Consider the following 22099-nt stretch of genomic DNA (forward strand, 5'->3'; position numbering starts at 1 on the left):
AAAACACAGAGAGATGTTATATAACGACGTCGGGGATGGTGTGTGGACTAAATCAACGTTGTGAATGGTTTTGATCCACATGAATGACCCAAGACTGGAGCACCGATGACATTTTGACGGACGTTTTCAGTTTTCTTGTTTGTGGTGTGAGCGGATGTTAACGTCCAGATTTATTTGCTGGTTTTTCTAGTAAATCTATCAAAATGATCATCCTACAGAAGACGTGTAGCAGGAGAAGTTGTGTTGTGTGTCAGCGCGCCCGCATTAGCTCACCGGTATGTGTGTGCAGCCTCTCTGTGTGTGTGTGTGTGTGTGTGTGTGTGTGTGTGTGTGTGTGTATGTGTTTCTTATGCATGTTGCAGTTGAGGGAAAGAAACTATGTATAAAAAACGTACACTGTCTGTAACTTAGCAGAATGAAAATACTCCAGAAGGTGATGTTTGGTCGCCTTACAGCAGTGAGCCGATGAGACTTTGTTAAGCTAGCTACTTGGTCTCCGTAGTTTTCCCTCTAAGCAGGAAAACGGTGAAAATTTAGCTTGTTTTCCACCTTTATTCTCCTGGTGATCACGTGTGTCACCCACAACACAGCAATGATCTACTAGAGTTGTGTAATATAACCAATCAACTGAATAACATTAATTTAAGCCAACAGAACGAGACTGAGCGCTGTTTACAGTAGTAACAATGAACAAGTACGGACTCACACGCCTCCCACAGGGCAGACGCGTCGGTGATGACATCACGATCACAAGCCCTATAGACTGTTTGAAAATGAACAGCTAAAGGAATGAAGATACACAGTAAATCTAGTTCACAGAGATGTTTGCTTCAGCGTAATCAGCAGTTTCTAAAACTACAAGAACCACCATCACACAGTTTCTAAAACTACAGGGACCCCCATCACACAGTTTATAAACTACAAGGATCACCATCACACAGTTTATAAACTACAAGGACCCCATCACACAGTTTATAAAACTACAAGGACCCCATCACACAGTTTATAAACTACAAGGACCACCATCACACAGTTTATAAACTACAAGGACCCCATCACACAGTTTATAAACTACAAGGACCCCATCACACAGTTTATAAAACTACAAGGACCCCATCACACAGTTTATAAACTACAAGGACCACCATCACACAGTTTATAAACTACAAGGACCCCATCACACAGTTTATAAAACTACAAGGACCCCATCACACAGTTTATAAACTACAAGGACCACCATCACACAGTTTATAAACTACAAGGACCACCATCACACAGTTTATAAACTACAAGGACCCCATCACACAGTTTATAAAACTACAGGGACCCCATCACACAGTTTATAAAACTACAGGGACCCCATCACACAGTTTATAAACTACAAGGACCCCCATCACACAGTTTATAAAACTACAGGGACCCCATCACACAGTTTATAAAACTACAGGGACCCCATCACACAGTTTATAAAACTACAGGGACCCCCATCACACAGTTTATAAAACTACAGGGACCCCCATCACACAGTTTATAAAACTACAAGGACCCCCATCACACAGTTTATAAACTACAAGGGGCCCCATCACACAGTTTATAAAACTACAGGGACCCCCATCACACAGTTTATAAAACTACAGGGACCCCATCACACAGTTTATAAAACTACAAGAACCATCATCACCTAGTTTATAAAACTACAAGGATGCCCATCACACAGTTTATAAACTACAAGAGCCCCCATCACACAGTTTATAAAACTACAAGGACCCCATCACACAGTTTATAAACTACAAGGACACCATCGCACAGTTTATAAAACTACAAAAACCACCATCACACAGTTTATAAAACTACAGGGACCCCATCACACAGTTTATAAAACTACAAGAACCACCATCACCTAGTTTATAAAACTACAAGGACCCCATCACACAGTTTATAAACTACAAGGGCCCTATCACACAGTTTATAAAACTACAGGGACCCCATCACACAGTTTATAAACTACAAGGACCACCATCGCACAGTTTATAAAACTACAAGAACCAGCATCACCTAGTTTATAAAACTACAAGGACCCCCATCACACAGTTTATAAACTACAAGGACCACCATCGCACAGTTGATAAAACTACAAGAATCACCATCACCTAGTTTATAAAACTACAAGGACCCCCATCACACAGTTTATAAACTACAAGGGTCCCCATCACACAGTTTATAAAACTACAAGGACCACATCACACAGTTTATAAAACTACAAGAACCACCATCACCTAGTTTATAAAACTACAAGAACCACCATCACACAGTTTATAAAACTACAGAGACCCCATCACACAGTTTATAAACTACAAGAACCACCATCACCTAGTTTATAAAACTACAAGGACCACCATCACACAGTTTATAAACTACAAGTGCCCCCATCACACAGTTTATAAACTACAAGGACCACCATTGCACAGTTTATAAAACTACAAGAACCACCATCACCTAGTTTATAAAACTACAAGGACCCCATCACACAGTTTATAAACTACAAGGGCCCCCATCACACAGTTTATAAAACTACAGGACCCCATCACACAGTTTATAAACTACAAGGACCACCATCGCACAGTTTATAAAACTACAGGGACCCCCATCACACAGTTTATAAACTACATGGCCCCCATCACACAGTTTATAAACTACAAGGGTCCCCATCACACAGTTTATAAAACTACAAGGACCACATCACACAGTTTATAAAACTACAAGAACCACCATCACCTAGTTTATAAAACTACAAGAACCACCATCACACAGTTTATAAAACTACAGAGACCCCATCACACAGTTTATAAACTACAAGAACCACCATCACCTAGTTTATAAAACTACAAGGACCACCATCACACAGTTTATAAACTACAAGTGCCCCCATCACACAGTTTATAAACTACAAGGACCACCATTGCACAGTTTATAAAACTACAAGAACCACCATCACCTAGTTTATAAAACTACAAGGACCCCATCACACAGTTTATAAACTACAAGGGCCCCCATCACACAGTTTATAAAACTACAGGACCCCATCACACAGTTTATAAACTACAAGGACCACCATCGCACAGTTTATAAAACTACAGGGACCCCCATCACACAGTTTATAAACTACATGGCCCCCATCACACAGTTTATAATACTACAGGGACCCCATCACACAGTTTATAAAACTACAAGGACCCCATCACACAGTTTATAAACTACAAGGGCCCCCATCACACAGTTTATAAAACTACAGGGACCCCATCACACAGTTTATAAACTACAAGGACCACCATCACACAGTTTATAAAACTACAGAGACCCCATCACACAGTCTATAAACTACAAGAACCACCATCACCTAGTTTATAAAACTACAAGGACCCCCATCGCACAGTTTATAAACTACAAGGACCACCATTGCACAGTTTATAAAACTACAAGAACCACCATCACCTAGTTTATAAAACTACAAGGACCCCCATCACACAGTTTATAAACTACAAGGTTCCCCATCACACAGTTTATAAAACTACAGGGACCCCATCACACAGTTTATAAACTACCAGGACCACCATCACACAGTTTATAAAACTACAGAGACCCCATCACACAGTTTATAAACTACAAGAACCACCATCACCTAGTTTATAAAACTACAAGGACCACCATCACACAGTTTATAAACTACAAGGGCCCCCATCACACAGTTTATAAACTACAAGGACCACCATTGCACAGTTTATAAACTACAAGGGCCCCATCACACAGTTTATAAAACTACAGGGACCCCATCACACAGTTTATAAAACTACAGGGACCCCATCACACAGTTTATAAACTACAAGGACCACCATCGCACAGTTTATAAAACTACAAGAACCAGCATCACCTAGTTTATAAAACTACAAGGACCCCCATCACACAGTTTATAAACTACAAGGACCACCATCGCACAGTTTATAAAACTACAAGAACCACCATCACCTAGTTTATAAAACTACAAGGACCCCATCACACAGTTTATAAACTACAAGGGTCCCCATCACACAGTTTATAAAACTACAGGGACCCCATCACACAGATTATAAACTACAATCACCACCATCGCACAGTTTATAAAACTACAGGGACCCCCATCACACAGTTTATAAAACTACAAGAACCACCATCACCTAGTTTGTAAAACTAAAAGGACCCCATCACACAGTTTATAAACTACAATCACAACCATCGCACAGTTTTATAAAACTACAGGGACCCCCATCACACAGTTTATAAAACTACAAGAACCACCATCACCTAGTTTGTAAAACTAAAAGGACTCCCATCACACAGTTTATAAACTACAAGGACCACCATCGCACAGTTTATAAAACTACAAGGACCACCATCACACAGTTTATTAAACTACAGAGACCCCATCACACAGTTTATAAACTACAAGAACCACCATCACCTAGTTTATAAAACTACAAGGACCACCATCACACAGTTTATAAACTACAAGTGCCCCATCACACAGTTTATAAACTACAAGGACCACCATTGCACAGTTTATAAAACTACAAGAACCACCATCACCTAGTTTATAAAACTACAAGGACCCCATCACACAGTTTATAAACTACAAGGGCCCCATCACACAGTTTATAAAACTACAGGGACCCCATCACACAGTTTATAAACTACAAGGACCACCATCGCACAGTTTATAAAACTACAAGGACCACCATCACACAGTTTATTAAACTACAGAGACCCCATCACACAGTTTATAAACTACAAGAACCACCATCACCTAGTTTATAAAACTACAAGGACCACCATCACACAGTTTATAAACTACAAGTGCCCCATCACACAGTTTATAAACTACAAGGACCACCATTGCACAGTTTATAAAACTACAAGAACCACCATCACCTAGTTTATAAAACTACAAGGACCCCATCACACAGTTTATAAACTACAAGGGCCCCCATCACACAGTTTATAAAACTACAGGGACCCCATCACACAGTTTATAAACTACAAGGACCACCATCGCACAGTTTATAAAACTACAGGGACCCCCATCACACAGTTTATAAACTACATGGCCCCCATCACACAGTTTATAATACTACAGGGACCCCATCACACAGTTTATAAACTACAAGGGCCCCAATCACACAGTTTATAAAACTACAGGGACCCCATCACACAGTTTATAAACTACAAGGGCCCCCATCACACAGTTTATAAAACTACAAGGACCCCATCACACAGTTTATAAACTACAAGGGCCCCCATCACACAGTTTATAAAACTACAGGGACCCCATCACACAGTTTATAAACTACAAGGACCACCATCACACAGTTTATAAAACTACAGAGACCCCATCACACAGTTTATAAACTACAAGAACCACCATCACCTAGTTTATAAAACTACAAGGACCACCATCACACAGTTTATAAACTACAAGGGCCCCCATGACACAGTTTATAAACTACAAGGACCACCATTGCACAGTTTATAAAACTACAAGAACCACCATCACCTAGTTTATAAAACTACAAGGACCCCCATCACACAGTTTATAAACTACAAGGGCCCCCCATCACACAGTTTATAAAACTACAGGGACCCCATCACACAGTTTATAAACTACAAGGACCACCATCACACAGTTTATAAAACTACAGAGACCCCATCACACAGTTTATAAACTACAAGAACCACCATCACCTAGTTTATAAAACTACAAGGACCACCATCACACAGTTTATAAACTACAAGGGCCCCCATCACACAGTTTATAAACTACAAGGACCACCATTGCACAGTTTATAAAACTACAAGAACCACCATCACCTAGTTTATAAAACTACAAGGACCCCCATCACACAGTTTATAAACTACAAGGGCCCCATCACACAGTTTATAAAACTACAGGGACCCCATCACTCAGTTTATAAACTACAAGGACCACTATCGCACAGTTTATAAAACTACAGGGACCCCCATCACACAGTTTATAAACTACAAGGGTCCCCATCACACAGTTTATAAAATTATAGGGACCCCATCACACAGTTTATAAAACTACAAGAACCACCATCACCTAGTTTGTAAAACTACAAGGTACCCCATCACCTAGTTTATAAAACTACAAGGACCCCCATCAGACAGTTGGTCCAGAGGAGAAAGGAGAGGAACAGGAGTACCTGGAGCTGGTTTAGTTAGTGAAACACCTCAATACTAAAATACAAACTGTTGTAGGAATCGAAGTTTGTTTAAGTTTCATCTGTAGTTTATAACACATGGTCTCCTCATCAGTTATTCCAGAGGGATTAGAGGAGGATTAGGAGTCCATGGAGCTGGCTTTGTTTTTGCCTCATTTAGAAACAGTTGTTAAATGTTTTCATGTAGAATAAGTTTGTACAACACTACGATGATAAAAGACATTATCATCATATTTATCAAATATGGTGATACATTGGGAAAATAATATATTTTTAATTAAAAAGCTATTTAAATAATTATTAAACACTCAAAGTATCGAAAATTGGTACCGTGAAGTTCCAGTATTGATTCGTAGGTACCGGGAATTGGTACCACATCAATTCAAATGTCAAAGGTACCCATGCCTACTTATCAGTGAAGTTAAAAGCCTGCAGGATGGGTGGTACAGCTGGTGGTGTTGTCATAAAACATACGATGTATGCAGACGACTTAGTGGTTCTAAGTCCAAGCACCGCTGGTCTACAGCAGTTATCTGCGATCAAATGAATTTTCCAGAATTTTATCTTTCAGACTCTGTGATTAGTGTCAACAACAAAGTCAACTATCTAGGTCATATTATCACAGAGGACATGAGAGATGATGACATGTATAGGCAGTGTCGTATGTTATATGCTTAGGTACATACACTCACTTGTAAGTTTGGGTCTTGTTCTGATAAGGTAACGTTGTTGTACACGGCCCATGGACTAACTATAAGAAATGTAGTATGCTAGGCTGCAGGTTGCCTATAATGATTGTAGTGTACCAAAGGTCAACAATGTGGTTATTTGTCCACTGTAAGGTCAGAGGTCATCTCACTGAAGTGTCCAGGCTGTTCCCCCTTCACTGGTCTCCACACCAGTGAACACACCGCTCTATGACCTTGTTTCCTAGAAGGGAAGCCATGATAAACCCTGCTCCTGAATTCCTTCATCTTTGCTGGAAGCCAAGATTTCATACAGAAGACGAGACCTTCACTCTCAGAATAAAAGTTCATCTTCCTTGAAACATAAATGACTTTACCACTTTATAGGTTGATGTAATCAAATGTGTTGAATGAACAAGATGTTTAAACCCAAAGTGTTTTAATAATGTGAGCATTAATCAATGATGGGTTAAATGAATATTTTTCATGTAATTCGTTTCAGGTCTTTAATGATACCAGATTAATATTTGTTGATTTAATAATATATTATTATATTAATTATATTATTCACACATAATAATAATTGTTGAATTAATGTTTTAACATTCACTTCACATAAATGTGTAATAACATTTTCACTTCACATTAGAAATAACCTCTGAGTATCTCTGTGAAGGTGTGATTCTCAGAGGTCTTTGGTAATGCCATATATATATATATGCCATATATATATATATATATATATATATATATATATATATGGCATATATATATATATGGCATATATATATATGCCATATATATATATATATATATATATATATATATATATATATATATATATATATATATATGCCATATATATATATATATATATATATATATATATATATATATGGCATATATATATATGCCATATATATATATATATATATGGCATATATATATATATATATATATATATATATATATATATATATATATATATATATATATATATATATGCCATATATATATATATATATATATATATATATATATATATATATATATATATATATATATCACACACACACACAGACATAGGGAGGGGGTAGACCTATCCAAGCTGGCTACCGCTCAGCTCCCATAGACAGCAGCGTCACACAGGTCTATAAAAGGAAATAGCCAATCGTAGTAGAGCCCTTCTAGACAATCAGGTCAGATTCAGATTTCAGATTTCAGATTTATTGGCCAAGTAAAATTACATTTCAGTGGTGAGAACATAGACTGTATATACCCCCAGGGTGAGAAAGGCGGAATCTTCCTTGGACATCCTACGATTCCAAACGACGGTACCCGCGGTAGGTACTTCCACCGACATACGGGTACTTCTCGAAGTATTTTTTGGGCGATGACGGTGAATCATACGGAGTGATATTGGACAGCAGTAGCGGTTAGTAATTTAGATGTTCATTTAAAAAGAGCATTTACAAGAAGAGTCTCGTGTGATATGATAGAGGTTTGAAACTGGTAACATGTTCTAAATCACTGATAAGACTTTTTTAACCAAGAGTTGTTTTTAGTAGGAAAATTAGCCACTGACTTGCTAGCAATCTGGCTAGCTGCATTTGTCCATGGCCGATTTGAGGACTGTTTTAGTGACGTCACTTGCAGGTAGGGGATACATAACTGATTGAACATCATTAAAATTTACCAAAATATTCCATTAAGAACATATAAAAAGTAAGAGTATTACTTTGTTACTGTTGTTTTTGTGTAACTGAGAGTAAATGGCGCCCTCTTGTGGCTGTGGCCTGTTTCTACCATCCTGCCATCGGCTCTTTCTGCTCGCCGCACTGATGCTGATATTTCTGTCCAGCATCAGCAGCGGAGAGGAGGAGGAGGAGGAAGAGGAGGTTGTGGCAGGTGGAAACGGGGACCTCTGTGGATATCATCATCGCCCTCCACCGGCTCAGCACCGACTGCACCTCCTGGCCGGTTACCGCTTCACTGCGGACACGCAGCGTCCCTCTGTCCACCCAGACGCTGCAGGTATCGCTGTCTTCGTGGTGCTTTTGTTTTTACTCGGGTGAACCGTTTCCTCGTGTAGCAGGGAAACATCGAGGAAAGACGCTGGCGGGATAAAGCGGTGTCGTCACCCATCCAGCGGCTGGATAAAGCCAGTCTGAAATAAACGGACCGAAACCAAAAGGTGAGTCCGTTCTGGGCACGGGGAGGTGGGTCTTTTTGCTTTTCGGGCTGTGTGTGTGAGTCAGGAGTCGAGGTGCATGTTGTCCTCCTTCCCGTTCCGTTCTGCAGGAAACCGGCCTGCATTTGGGTGCAGGTTACCGCAGTGATCCGGTGAGAGCACGCGCTATTTCATGTTTCCGCCACACGTGTTAAAGGATGTACATCTGGAAAAATCCACACGGAGGCAGATCGTTTTTATGGTGTTGCTTTTAAAAACGGACAGGAGCAAATCAGCGGCCTAGCAGGGACTCAGGCATGTTGCTGCAGCTCTTTGGGTTTCTGTGTCCCACTGCAAACAGCAGCACAAGTTCTGATGGGTGTGTGTGTGTGTGTGTGTGTGTGTGTGTGTGTGTGTGTGTGTGTGTGTGTGTGCCGAACATTCATGTGTTTTCTGTCATGCAGGTAGCAAAGTAATCATGACATTTTTACCAGGCCTGCTTGTCTCATTAGCCTGATCACCTTTGCCTGACAGATCAACATCTGTTATTCTTGAAGCATGCACTGAAATGAAGTAAAGCATGATTAAAATATTTTAAATGTATAAACTTCAATAATTGTTTCCTTTAAATTATTATCCTCTCAGTGTTTACTATCAGACATCAAAGGTGCCAAATGATTAATGAACAGCTTTTATTTCCTTTCTGTAGAAGCTAAAGGATTCTAAATGATTCCAAAAGAAAACAAAAATTACATTTTCTTTCAACATTTAAAATCCTTTAAAGGTGTGGAACACTGAAACCCCACATTTTTAATGATTATCTCTGATTCTAACGGGTCACTGAGCGTTTCATGCAGGCTGAACATGAGAATAGTCTCCCACACCTATCTCCTGCATTAGCTTCTGATAGAAAACAGAAGGTGAAATGCGAGGATTAGAAAATCCTGACAGATCTACGTCACCCTGTCACTAACATTCATGGACTCACCCATCTGGACTCACGACGGGGAAGGCTGTTGTTGGTTTAGCGTCCAGGAAACAGCAGAGAACGTCACAGCTAGTAGAAGCTAACTGTTAGCATTAGCTACTCCACCACATAGCAGAACTCCTCCACTCTTGTGTTATTTGTGGAGATAAAACATCAACGTTGCAGAGCAAACAGAGTCAGTGGTAGAGTCGTGTTGCTGTTAGCCAATCGGAGGAGAGACTTCCAAACATCAGGAAATAAGACTACAAATTCCGTTGTTGGAAGCTACTTTCTCCTCTGGCTCACTTGGGCTTCGGATCCATCTGCAGGGTTCCACCCAGAGCAGAACAGGTTATTGTGGACCGGAGTGTACAGGTCTGCAGTGTCAGGAGAGCGTTGCTATCACAGTTTGGGCTCTCATGTTGGCAGGTGAGGTTATATGAACCATAATGTGTAATTTTATAAAAGACTGTGCAACTATTCAGTATATTTGTGCTACAATAAATGGTCTGCAGAGCTACAGACAAAAACGAAAGTGTCTCCAGAGTGTGGTTGCTGAGTCCTGAGGCCTGCGTCGGCTATAATTAGCGTCCAGCGCATCATGATAGCACCTCCATGTAAAGGCCCCATGTGTGAAATCCATTCAGATCATAATAAAAAGTGCGACTCTTTAGCGCCGTGCAGTTCAGAGAGAATCTCTTTAGCCGGAAGCTTGGTTTATGCTTGACGCATTCACTTTCCGCGCGGTGATGCGGCTCGCGGCTGGAACGCGCTTCACAACTCGCAGCGTTTATGGTTCATGCGGCTCGTCTCTGCGGTGAGCCAATATTCTCCCGAACTGTAGGGGGCAGCATGGAGCTCTATGGCATGCATCCAACACTACACCATAATAGAAGTAGAAATTACTGTTTACAACATGGTATTCCAGCATTTTTTAACAGCTTCCTCGTCTTTTCCGACAGTGCGAGCTATTTCTCTCCAAGAATTATTAACAACATGTTGATCACGGTGATCTCTGAGAGCTGAATCATACAAATGTCTGTATTTACCAACCTCTGCCATACTAGTTCTTGCCAGTCCGCCATGTTTTTCCGCGTCCGACCGTCCGTGTGGTTAGAAATTTTCCTAGGTGCGCGGTGCGGAAAGTTTGGGCCGTGCGGAGGCGCGGTGGAGGGGCGTAGTTGTTAAAATGACGCAATTTTGCCACACGGACCTCGCAGACGTGTCAAGCATAAACCAACCTTAACCCACACAAAGCTTGTAACTACTCGACCAGTTAAAAAGCATTTTTAATTATGACTGTTTTATCAACTTACCAGTCCTGAAGGAAGCAAGCTAGTTCTGTTAGATCTTGAAGCGGTCACGATTCACACACGGAGGAGGGGTGGTGTCAGCACAAGGTCCAATGTATGATGGCAGGAGTGGGTGGAGCTATGTATTCTTTGGGTAAAACCAATTGAGTCTAAGATATTACTAAAGGCTACATTGAGGCTATCATTTTCAATGTCCACATGAATATTAAAATCCCCCACTACAATGACCTTATCAGTATTTAGCACCAAATCTGATAAAAAATCAGAGATCTGATCCAAAAACTCAGAGTAAGGACCTGGTGGACGATATAAAACTACAACTGTTTTGCCTTCTTGTGAAGATTGTTGCAAAGAGAAACATTCAACTAGACTAACACCAAAGTCCTGCACACTGCGCTGTTATTTCCATCACTGTAAACGAAGAGAAAAAACTAATTAGACGAATCCTTTTCAACCAGTTTTAAAAGGAGACATGTGACACATCAAAAAGCGGCACCTTCTCAACTAGTTTTAAAACCACTAACAGGGTGTAAAATATCTAAATACTGTAGGCACCGACGGGCTACAACTTCTGGATATTAGCCCCACGCTAGCTAAGTAGCTACAGCTATCTATACAGGCTTTTCAACAGAACGGAGCCAGGCCTCCAACTCCGACCCCCTCGCCTCCAAAGCTACAAAAATGCTACATTTATTACACGTGCCATTATCATTAAAGGACACAGGAGTAACTAAACATCTGACACAGGGTGCAAGAGATAGGAGACGGAGAAGCAGAGACAGAAGTAGCCATGGAGAGACTATAGTTCAGCTGGGAGTGAGATGGTGAGATGGTGTTTCGCTCTAAGCTTTGGTTTGGAGATTATAACACACATTGAGACGCCATCTGTTGGTCTACGTACCCAGCGGAAGTCCCCGTTTAGATCCGGAATGTCGGGGGTCCAGCTTGGACCTGGTCTAGAACCAAAGCCTGTAGCAAAGCCGCAGTTGCTGACCAGTCCCGTCTTGAGTTACTCCCAGGTCACGACAGTGTTATTGGCATCAGCGAGACCCTGAAGGGGTCGTGATGGTTCAGCTTTTATTCTGAAGGAACCGTTGCAGCAGATTTAACCCAGCTTGTTGTTCGGTTCTTTCGGCTTTAAGAGGAAAGTTACGGATTGGCCACTGCGATAACTTCTCTAGAACGCTTTGAACTGAAGTTAAGATGACGTGGGGCATAGTTTTATAATTTGGATGTTTTGATTTACTGTCAAATCAGAATTTGACAACAGACGGGGATTATACAAGCACCAACAAAACCACGCCTCGCGTCAGATCTGGAAGGTTCTGATTGGATCAGAAAAAGGAAATGTGTCATGTGACTTAGCATTACGTGTGATCAGTCTAGTGTCTAGTATTTAAAGTTACATTACTTATTATATACAATCATAGGATTATAATATCAAGTAATTAATATTCTCATTTCACAGATTGATTGAACATTGAGCTGCACATGATTATTTGGACTAACAGACGTTATTTAATTATTATTTAATCGAGTTCTTGGTCTTCTTTCTTGTGCTGTCCGAGGAAGCAACAGTTTAGATAAGAGCACAGAGCACGAGTGGCCTTGGCCCATGTCGTGTAGGCTAGGCTTGTGTCAGAAACGTATGGTTCTGCTTGGGCAGAGCAAATAGAGCAGGGCCTTTAGGTCAGAAATGGACAATTCATCACGCTACACTATTATCACCATCATCACTATCATCAGCATCATCGTAGAGTCACAGATCCATAAGCCTGGGAATAAAGATAAGTCTTTAGCTTAGATTCGATAGCAATGAGAGACAGGGCTTCTCTTACGACAGATGTCAGATAATGATAAATGACCCGCGCTTGTATAGCGCCTCTCAGAGTCAGGACTCCAAAGCGCTTTACACTACAGTGTATCATTCATCCATTCACACACACATTCACACTGGTGATGATGAGCTACGATGTAGCCACAGCTGCCCTGGGGCGAACTGACAGAGGCGAGGCTGCCGAGCACAGGCGCCGCCGGTCCCTCCGACCACCACCAGCAGGCGAGGTGGGTTTAGTGTCTTGCCCAAGGACACAACAGCAGAATTCTCTGTTGAGTTGCTGCTGCCCATCCCCCCACTCCCGAGCTAAAGCTGTGTTCCATTTGTCCTCTGAACTTGGAATTTCCAACCAGGAAATGGCGTAATGGGCTCGTTTTGCATTCCAGCTTCCAACTGGGAAAAATGGATGCCACCAGTGTGAGTACTAAAGAACCAAAAGAACTTACCAAGTATTCCCCGCACCTAAGTAATAGTGACACACACGCCCATCGACCGTTGCCACATACAACCAGAAACAGTTGCGTGATTTCCGGCTGACTTGTCTCAGAAAACGAGTTCCGAGGACAACCGGAATGCACCCTAAGGTGGAACCTGAGGAAAACTAACAGAGTCTGACTGACCGATCGCAGAGGTCTCACGGGAACATGACGACACAGAAGCTCCTGCAGATCGGGTTAGGGTTAGTTCGTCCCTCTCTTGGTGTTTGGATCCTGACAGGCTCCGGATCAGAACCAGTGTTCTCTGCGTCGCCTGCTGCTTGTGCTTACAGACGTTGTTTCTTTCTGCTGAAGTGAAGTGAGTGAAAGTGACTCAGTGCAGAGTAAAATGCGTCGTTAGTGACGGCTAAGTGAAAGAGCTCGTGCTGTTGGTGAAGGAGGCGTAGATCTTTCTAGAACAATCTAGATAGCAGACCTTCTCTGTGTCAAAGATCATTCTTGAAAAAGTTGTTCAGGTTATTATTTTTTATTCATGCAGCACAACTTGTTCTCTCTCTCTCTCTCATTATCTAAACCGCCCATCCCACAAGGGTCACAGGGAGCTGGTGTACGCAGGTGAGGGGCTGGGCACGCCCTGGACAGGTCTCCAGTCCATCACAGGGAACCGCAGAGACCAAGAACCAGTCACACACTCACTCACACCTACAGGGACAACTAGAGTCCAGTCAACCTGATGTGCACATTTGTGATCTCCTGGAGGAAGCTGCAGAATTCCCACACATGCATGTGGAGAATATGCTTCCTCCATGCAGAAAGGCCATTGCTGGGATTCAAACCTGCAACCTTCTTCTGGCGGGGCAACAGTACTACCAGCTGAACCACCATGCAGCCTGTTTAAACGTGATATTCTACCTAGTTCAAGAGTAATAATGAGAATTATTTTGTAAAGCACTAAGTACATCTGACCCTTTAAATCTAACACGTCCAAAATGACTGTGTGTGTGTGTGTGTGTGTGTGTGTGTGTGTTTCCCCACTAGAACCTCCAAGCTGGGGGTCATCACCCTTTCACCCTTGACCCGTTTTCATGTCTGTAGAAAGCAGGAGGACGATGTTTCTTGGTGTTTGGGGTGTTTAAGGAAGCAGTAGAAACACACATGGCAGCACTGACCGGTGCAAAAGGGCAGATGTGCATCGTCTGACAGATAAACAACACGTGAGATTCTAGATTTGAAGGTAAACGGGGATCACGCTAAACATCACTACCTCAATAACATGTTTGGGAGAAAAACATTGAACTGTCTGCTTCTTATGGTAAAACCAGAAGCTGATGTCATTCATGCTGACTCATGTTTACATAGGTTCATTAACCTGATTCTGTTTTTATGAATTCTCGTGTTGCCAACCGAACACCAACGTCTGGCTGCTTAGCATCCCCACCGCAGCATTCTGTAGCTCACCTCAAGGGAACCTGGTCTTCGGTGTCCACCAGGCTCGTCGCTCTCTGGTGGTCCGTCGCTGAAATCCCAGCAGCTAGCAGCCGCTAATATGAGTCCAGCAGGAGGGGCAGAGAGGTGGGGGTTGATGTTTACACCTTCGGTGTAACAGGGATTAATTCAGATTATTCATGGAGACCGTCTCAGTACTGAGGCTCCAGTTTAACCCTTTAAAATCCACAACAATAAAATAGGTTCGTTTTTGTTCTTTGGGGCTAAAATGTGATGCAGCAGCAACTTTCAGCTCCATTTCTGCCGTTTTGGTGTTTGCTAATGTTGATTAGCTGTGGCAGCCATCTTTAACTGCTTCCACACGTTAAGAGGTTGTAAGAAAACATCCAACAATCAGGCTGTGAGAGTTTCAGTGAAAGTTGCCAGCAGACACAGTTTTAGATGACTGAAGCAAAACGATTCAAGCTGAAATTAGTTCAGTTTAATAAGTTTTGTCTGAATAATCTGAGATTAGTGGCTACTAATGACAGCCATGAGATGAAGTTTTAAACACAGACGTGTTGAGCTGCAGCACATTTACAAATACAAATCCTTTCTTTTAGAGAATAACAACAACGTTTTTGGGTCTCCAGGAAAAATACAAAATCTCACCTAAACTTGAGAGGAGAGCAGCTGAAAGCAGAAAGTGCAGTCACTCAAAACTACTCAAGCCCTCTCCTCCAGGGACTAACAAAGATGGCCACTCTGAGGAGAGAGCTCTTTGGTTTTAGACACTGCTGCTCTATAAACCGTAGAGAGGTCGGCTCCACCTGGAGGAAAGATAAAGGCTGTGTGTGTGTGTGTGTGTGCGTGTGTGTGTGTGTGTGTGTGTGTGTGTGTGCGTGCGTGTGTGTGTGTGTGTGTGTGTTGGGGGTGGGGTTCTTTGGTCACTAATGCGATCAGAGATTTTGAACTCCCTGCTTAGCTGCCGGTGGCACCCGGGTAGCTGTGGCTACGATGTAGCTCATCATCAGGGATGAATGACTGGTTGTGTTGGAAAGTGCCTTAAAAGTCCATTTACCAAAATATTTAATCTGACAAATACAGAAAACGGCTCAGTTAAATTTAAGCAAATACGTTTTTGACACACGAGAAAATATTTATCTCACTTTTTTAAGTTCTCAGCTGTTGTTTTTTCTTCCTTCATCTTGTAAAATAAATGATCCAAATAAAGATCAACATTACTGGTAAACAAACTGTTAACGGTTGGAATGAACTCTTCCCAAAATGCTCGATACTTTTCCATCACATGGTCACCGTTCATACGTATTTTAGATCGATTCGATCCGAAGCCTCAGCAGGTCAAGTCCTCAGTCTCAGGTATTGATTTTTCTAGTCTCCCCTCTTCAGTCCACACGTAAAGCAGCTTGGTTAGGTTGTGGGTTTGATTCCCACTGGGGTTGGTCCACCCCCACTCTGTTGTAAAGGAAACCACTAAATGGTATTTTTATGTGACCCCAGCTGCTCTTCTCAGAGGAGCCATTGTTTGTGTTTTCTGTCTATCTCACTGATCTCTGACCTTTGTCTGATGTGAATATTTCAAATAAACTGTAATCTTCAGTGCGTGTGTACAATATTATTCTGGTTTTTTAATGTGTGAGTAAATAATAGAGTCATTGTAAGCGTTGAAAAGTCTGATCTATTATAAATAATGTTACCTCTTATGATGCAATAAAAACAGAAAACAGAGCAAAATAGAACCCCGGGTTTCATTTTAGTTTTTATTTCAGCTGCGTTAGCAATAGGAAAACATTATTCAAGTGCTTTTATTTTGAAGAGTCGAGGTAAAGGGTAAGGCTCACAGTTTTTGATCACAACAACCCAAGTGGTCCTCTCCCAACCCCATCGCTGCTGAAGAATCCAGTAAGTTGTGGTTTGCCTGAGACCAGAATACTCTTGGGTGCAGCCGATGCTGATGAAACTCAGACAGCTGAGGTGAACTCTGACCTTTTTACCTGCTGTGTTATTTTTATTATTCCGTCCATCACTGATATAAATGGATGGAAGAGTTTATCTCATCATCATTTGAATCTACATCAGAGAGGTTTTATTTTTAGCTTCTCTTTGTGAAATGCCCTGAATTGAGTGCAGCTGCTGCAAATTTTAACTCATTCACTGCCGGCCGTTTCCTGATCGCTAAAGCCCTTCGCTGCCAGCGTTTCTCACTGTTTTTACTGTTTTTTTTAAGAGTCACAGAGCGTTGCGCGCTAGGACGATGTCGACGCCAAAACAACCACAACAAAGCGGAGACTCAGCTCTTACATCAGGAAGAATCCGCGCGTTTCGAGCGTTATCCGTTCTTTCATAATCCGTTGTTGAATTGTGATCGGCAGACGCTTTTCCGGTTCGCGCCTCACTTTCTTCACAGCAGCGGCCCAAAACGATCTCCTAACACATGGATGTTCTGCTTCCTGATCACATGATGTGTGACGTACGCAGATGAAGATCAGCTTTAGAGCTTGGATGTTTGTTCTCATGGTGCGGGGGCTTGTTCCAACACCCACACAGTAAAAACATGCCAATGACGACTTGAACAGTTGGATATAAAATGACGACTTTAGTCGTAAATGGCAGTGAATGAGTTAATGGACAAGAAGCTACTGGAAGGAATCATTTACTGGTTGTTAGTCAGAGGTTTTGTACATTTTAAACATTCCTAAATAAACTGATAATCATTTATCGCTCTTTTAACTCTAATGTGTGTTTGATGATGTCTGGAGTGACTTTATCAGATGCAAGGATGGAGACTTGACACCTCTCGTTATCTCTTTTCTTTTCATTCTTGTTCTTTTGATTATATTTATATTTGATATGAAACCCTAATCCAAAATGATGAGCAGGTGTTCAACAAATAAATACAAAACATTAATAATATTCAGAAAAAACGACCAAAGCACTCTTTATTGTCATGCACCCCGAACTGCTATTTAAAACAAAAACAGACAATGTAACAAATTTGGGGGCTTGTCCGGGAATTGATTTTGAGCAGCTGTGACTATGTTTGTTACCAGGGGATTTAACAATGGGACCTTTGCTATTTCTGATTCATATTCTTCCCCTGGGTGACATCCTGCATATGTTTGGCACTAGTTTTCACCTCTATGCTGATGATAGCCAGCTATATTTGCCCCTAGAGAAGTCAGGTGAATGCCCCACTACCAACCTGTTCTAGTGTTTAACGGAGGTCAAAACGTGGATGTCTGAAAGTTTTTGTGTCTCAAAGACAGTATTATTCCGGCCTAATGGTCGTTTTGATGCCCGTACGGTTGACTGGTGTATTGAGCTCTCGGTTAAGTGCATTAGCATTTAATCTTGGAGTGAAGATGTTTTTCCGAGGTGAAACCATTCCTGTGAAGACGAGATCTCGACTTTTATGATTTGGTGTTTTTATCAGTTTTATTATGTCTGTGAAGCGCCTTGGTGTCATATCTCCTGTCTGTAAGGTGCTGTGCAAATAAAGACTGAGTTGGGGTGACTCCCTGAGATTTTTTCAGGTAATGATGTTTTGTATATTGCAGGTCTCCGGACGCGATGGCTAATGCCTCCCCTGACCTGGACAATGCAGAAGCCCAGCGCCAGCTCAACAACAACAACCGGCCAAACAGCTCCGGGTTCTGGGAGACGGAGTGTACTAGCTCCAAGCTGTTTGAGTGTTCTCGCATCAAGGCCCTGGCAGGTCAGAGGTCAAACACAGCATATTCACAGCACCAGACACAACAAAAACATCCCAAACCATAAGATTACAGCCGTGGAACAAAGACACAGAACCCTCTTTAACTTCTACGGTGTTGTATACAACACGGTACAAAGACTCGGGTCTCTATTTGGTTCTAAAAGGACTCAAATCTAACCTAAAGTTAACTTAAAGCTGCAATAGCGAATCTGCAAAACAAGCTCGCTTTTAAACACAAACATGGTTACAAAACCCACCGCTCCCGTCGGCCATCGTCCCTGGGCAACGTTAGGGTTAGGGTTAGAAACCGGAAACCCACACTGCCAGAGGAAACCAGATGGCACTAAACACCAGGCGCCGTTTTTAGGTCCAAACATCTCATGTTGTCCGTGACTTCAGATGGTGTTTAATGTAATCTCCACCATGTATTTATATATATGTTAGAATGTTGTTAAGAGGCATAATAATGTTTGAAGCTGGCTTGTTTTTCAGATTTGCTTTTGCAGCTTTGAAGATGACTGGTTCCTTCTTATTTACCCTGTTTGTTTGCTCCTTCATTCTTCTCCCACACAGATGAGAGAGATGCAGTGCAGAAGAAAACATTCACTAAGTGGGTCAACTCTCACCTGGCCAGAGTGTCCTGTCGCATATCGGACCTCTACAACGACCTGAGGGACGGGTACATGCTCACCAGACTGCTGGAGGTCCTCAGCGGAGAGCTGCTGGTACGACACGTAAACACACACTCACCTCAAAGCTCCCCGTCTCGAATGTGATTGGTCTAAATCCTTCTGTTTTCTGTGACGGACGTGTGGGTGAAGTGGTTAATGGTAAACCCATATCAGTGGCTGCCTGTGCCTGGAAAACATCTGACCTTTGACCTTAAAGAGGAAATCCGGTTGTAAAAACTGGGTTCTGTGTTTAGTCGGGTCATCTGCCTGATCCGAGTGTTCAGGTGGAAAAAGCGAGGACAGAACTGTGTGAGGGGACAAATAGCCTTTCACTGAATCAGGATCGTTGTTTGTTGTGCTCTCTGGATCCCCATCAGCTCCCACAGCGGGGGGGCTAATCTTCCTGGGGTCCATTTTCAACATAGAGAACAAAGTTTACAAATGATTGAAACCGTATAAATGACGACATTAGGCTTTTAAAAGCTGTAGTGGCCAACCAGTACCATCCACGGGATCCCGCTTGAAAACACCTTTCTTCTCGTTCCATCACAACTGCTGGAGCAGGACAATAACAGAAAAGCCTAACAGAGTCACGACTCCCATCCTTCACCCTCCTCTGCCTCCTCATTTACTCTTCATTCAGCTCACCTGTCCCCTCACCAAGCTCCAGCCAAGCCCTGTTTTCCCTAGAACCCCGGGTCAGTCAGCATCACAACCAACTTCATCCACTTCACCTGCTCCTGACTCCTCAGCTCATCGCTCACACCTGATCCCCTGCTACAAAAGGACCAGCCGGCCAGATTATTGAACGTTATTGCTAGCCCATCTTCCATCTTCCAGCCGTTTTCTGCCTCCGGACCTTGTTTGTCTCCTGACCCCTGCCTTGCACGCTGCCTGCCATTTCGACCTTCGCCTGTCCCCGACGCTGTCTCCAGCCTCGCCCTCCTGGTAACTCTGCTGCAAATAAAGACTTATTTATATCTATTTTTACTGTGTCTGGCATCATTACGGGTCTTCTGAGTTCTGTTCGTGACAACCAGAGCTCTGATTTAGGGTTTCCCTAACACGACCTGGTGGTGTTTTCCACCCAACAGTCCCTCTACACACAACGCTTCTCTTCACAGACGGACTTCTAGGTCTCGGCACCATCACCATGTTACTGCTTAGCAAGCGTGTTACGTGCTCATGGCGATATCCACTGAGTAATATTTAGTCCTTCATATGATGATGAGTACTATTAGTCATAACTTTTGCATAAATATCAGAAGACTATATTTTATTTTCGCCTCCACAGTTAACCACGACAGCTTCAGGTGCATCTCGTGCACACGAGTTCCAGCTGGCTGCAGTTCTCTTAGATGTTTCTGGGCCGCGCCGGACCAAACTACTGTACTGTAAATGGGACTAAACAACACTTTGAACAACATTTTCAACATATGCAGAGCACCTTCCTGACATAAAGATTCCTCGCCCATCACACCGACTACATGGTCAGCGTGATCCGACCAGGATAATAAGTTGTTGATTCTAACAGCCAGCAGTTTGAATGTGGTGACCTGCTCCACCTTGGTGTTTGCAGATTTAGTGAAGTAGTCTGGTAACATGTTGCTGCTGCACTTAGTTTTGGAGATGTTTATTCTTCTTCACCCAATCCGCTACTGTGTTGACCTCCTGCTGCAAACGCTCATTCAGGTCAGGTCTTATCGTTGCAGCGGTGAGTGACGTCATCAGCGTATTACTGCGCTAGCGTTGTCAACAGCATATGGAAGATCATTTGTATACATAGAAAACAAGAGTGGACCCAAACACCTGCCTTGTGCAATGCCACATGATGACGTGATGCTCTCAGACAGGCTGCCATTGACCAAACCTGCCGAGACCTTTTAGAGAGATAACTGTTCATCCAGATCCATGCAGCTTGTGTAAAGCCACATGCTTTAAGTTTGGCGATGAGCAGGCCGTGGTCTGTTACATCAAATGTTAGGTTAGGGTTAGCAGTTCATTTGCACTAAAATAATCCATTATTTGATTAAAGTAGCTTTCTCCAAAATGCTGCTCAACACTGGCAGTAAACTGTTGGATCCAGGGAAGCCTGCCTTTCCGTCTTTGAGCAGAGGAATAGTTTTTAACCGTTTCCTGGGATCCGGAAAAGTACCGCTTCAAACAGACCTGTTAAAAATATGACATCCAGGTCTTGAGAGCTGAATTAATGCATTTCAAGTATTTCTCCACCAAGATTGTCTATGCCTGAGGCAAGACTCCGAGCCTTCTTCTCAACAACATCACGCGTTGCCATGAAGGTGGTGATGATGTGAGAGTAAAACATTTTATTCTCTTTCAAAGCCACGGCCTACGAGAGGTCGCATGCGGATCCACTGCCTGGAAAATGTGGACAAAGCCTTGCAGTTCCTTAAAGAGCAGAGGGTTCACCTGGAGAACGTTGGTTCCCACGACATTGTGGACGGAAACCATCGCCTTACGCTGGGTCTCATCTGGACCATCATCCTACGCTTTCAGGTAAGCTTCGCCACACTCTGATGTTTATGTCGGCCATAACCCTAACCCGACTAGAAGGTTACAAACTGTTGCTG

At 42.4% G+C, this 22099-nt stretch overlaps 1 protein-coding gene across 2 annotated transcripts in view; it reads left to right on the forward strand.

Moving 5' to 3' along the window:
• The first annotated feature begins 9011 nt into the window (after positions 1-9011).
• Positions 9012-22099, forward strand: part of LOC107397361 (spectrin beta chain, non-erythrocytic 4) — a 97928-nt gene continuing 84840 nt past the window's right edge. For both annotated transcript variants that reach the window (XM_054742277.2, XM_054742278.2), the window contains exons 1-4: positions 9012-9149; positions 18683-18840; positions 19411-19562; positions 21852-22025. In XM_054742277.2, coding sequence (XP_054598252.1) covers positions 18696-18840; positions 19411-19562; positions 21852-22025 — 471 coding nt within the window. In that variant the 5' untranslated portion in view covers positions 9012-9149; positions 18683-18695. The remainder of the gene's footprint in view (positions 9150-18682; positions 18841-19410; positions 19563-21851; positions 22026-22099) is intronic.

Source organism: Nothobranchius furzeri, chromosome 13, assembly GCF_043380555.1.
Source record: "Nothobranchius furzeri strain GRZ-AD chromosome 13, NfurGRZ-RIMD1, whole genome shotgun sequence".
Classification (NCBI taxonomy): domain Eukaryota; kingdom Metazoa; phylum Chordata; class Actinopteri; order Cyprinodontiformes; family Nothobranchiidae; genus Nothobranchius; species Nothobranchius furzeri.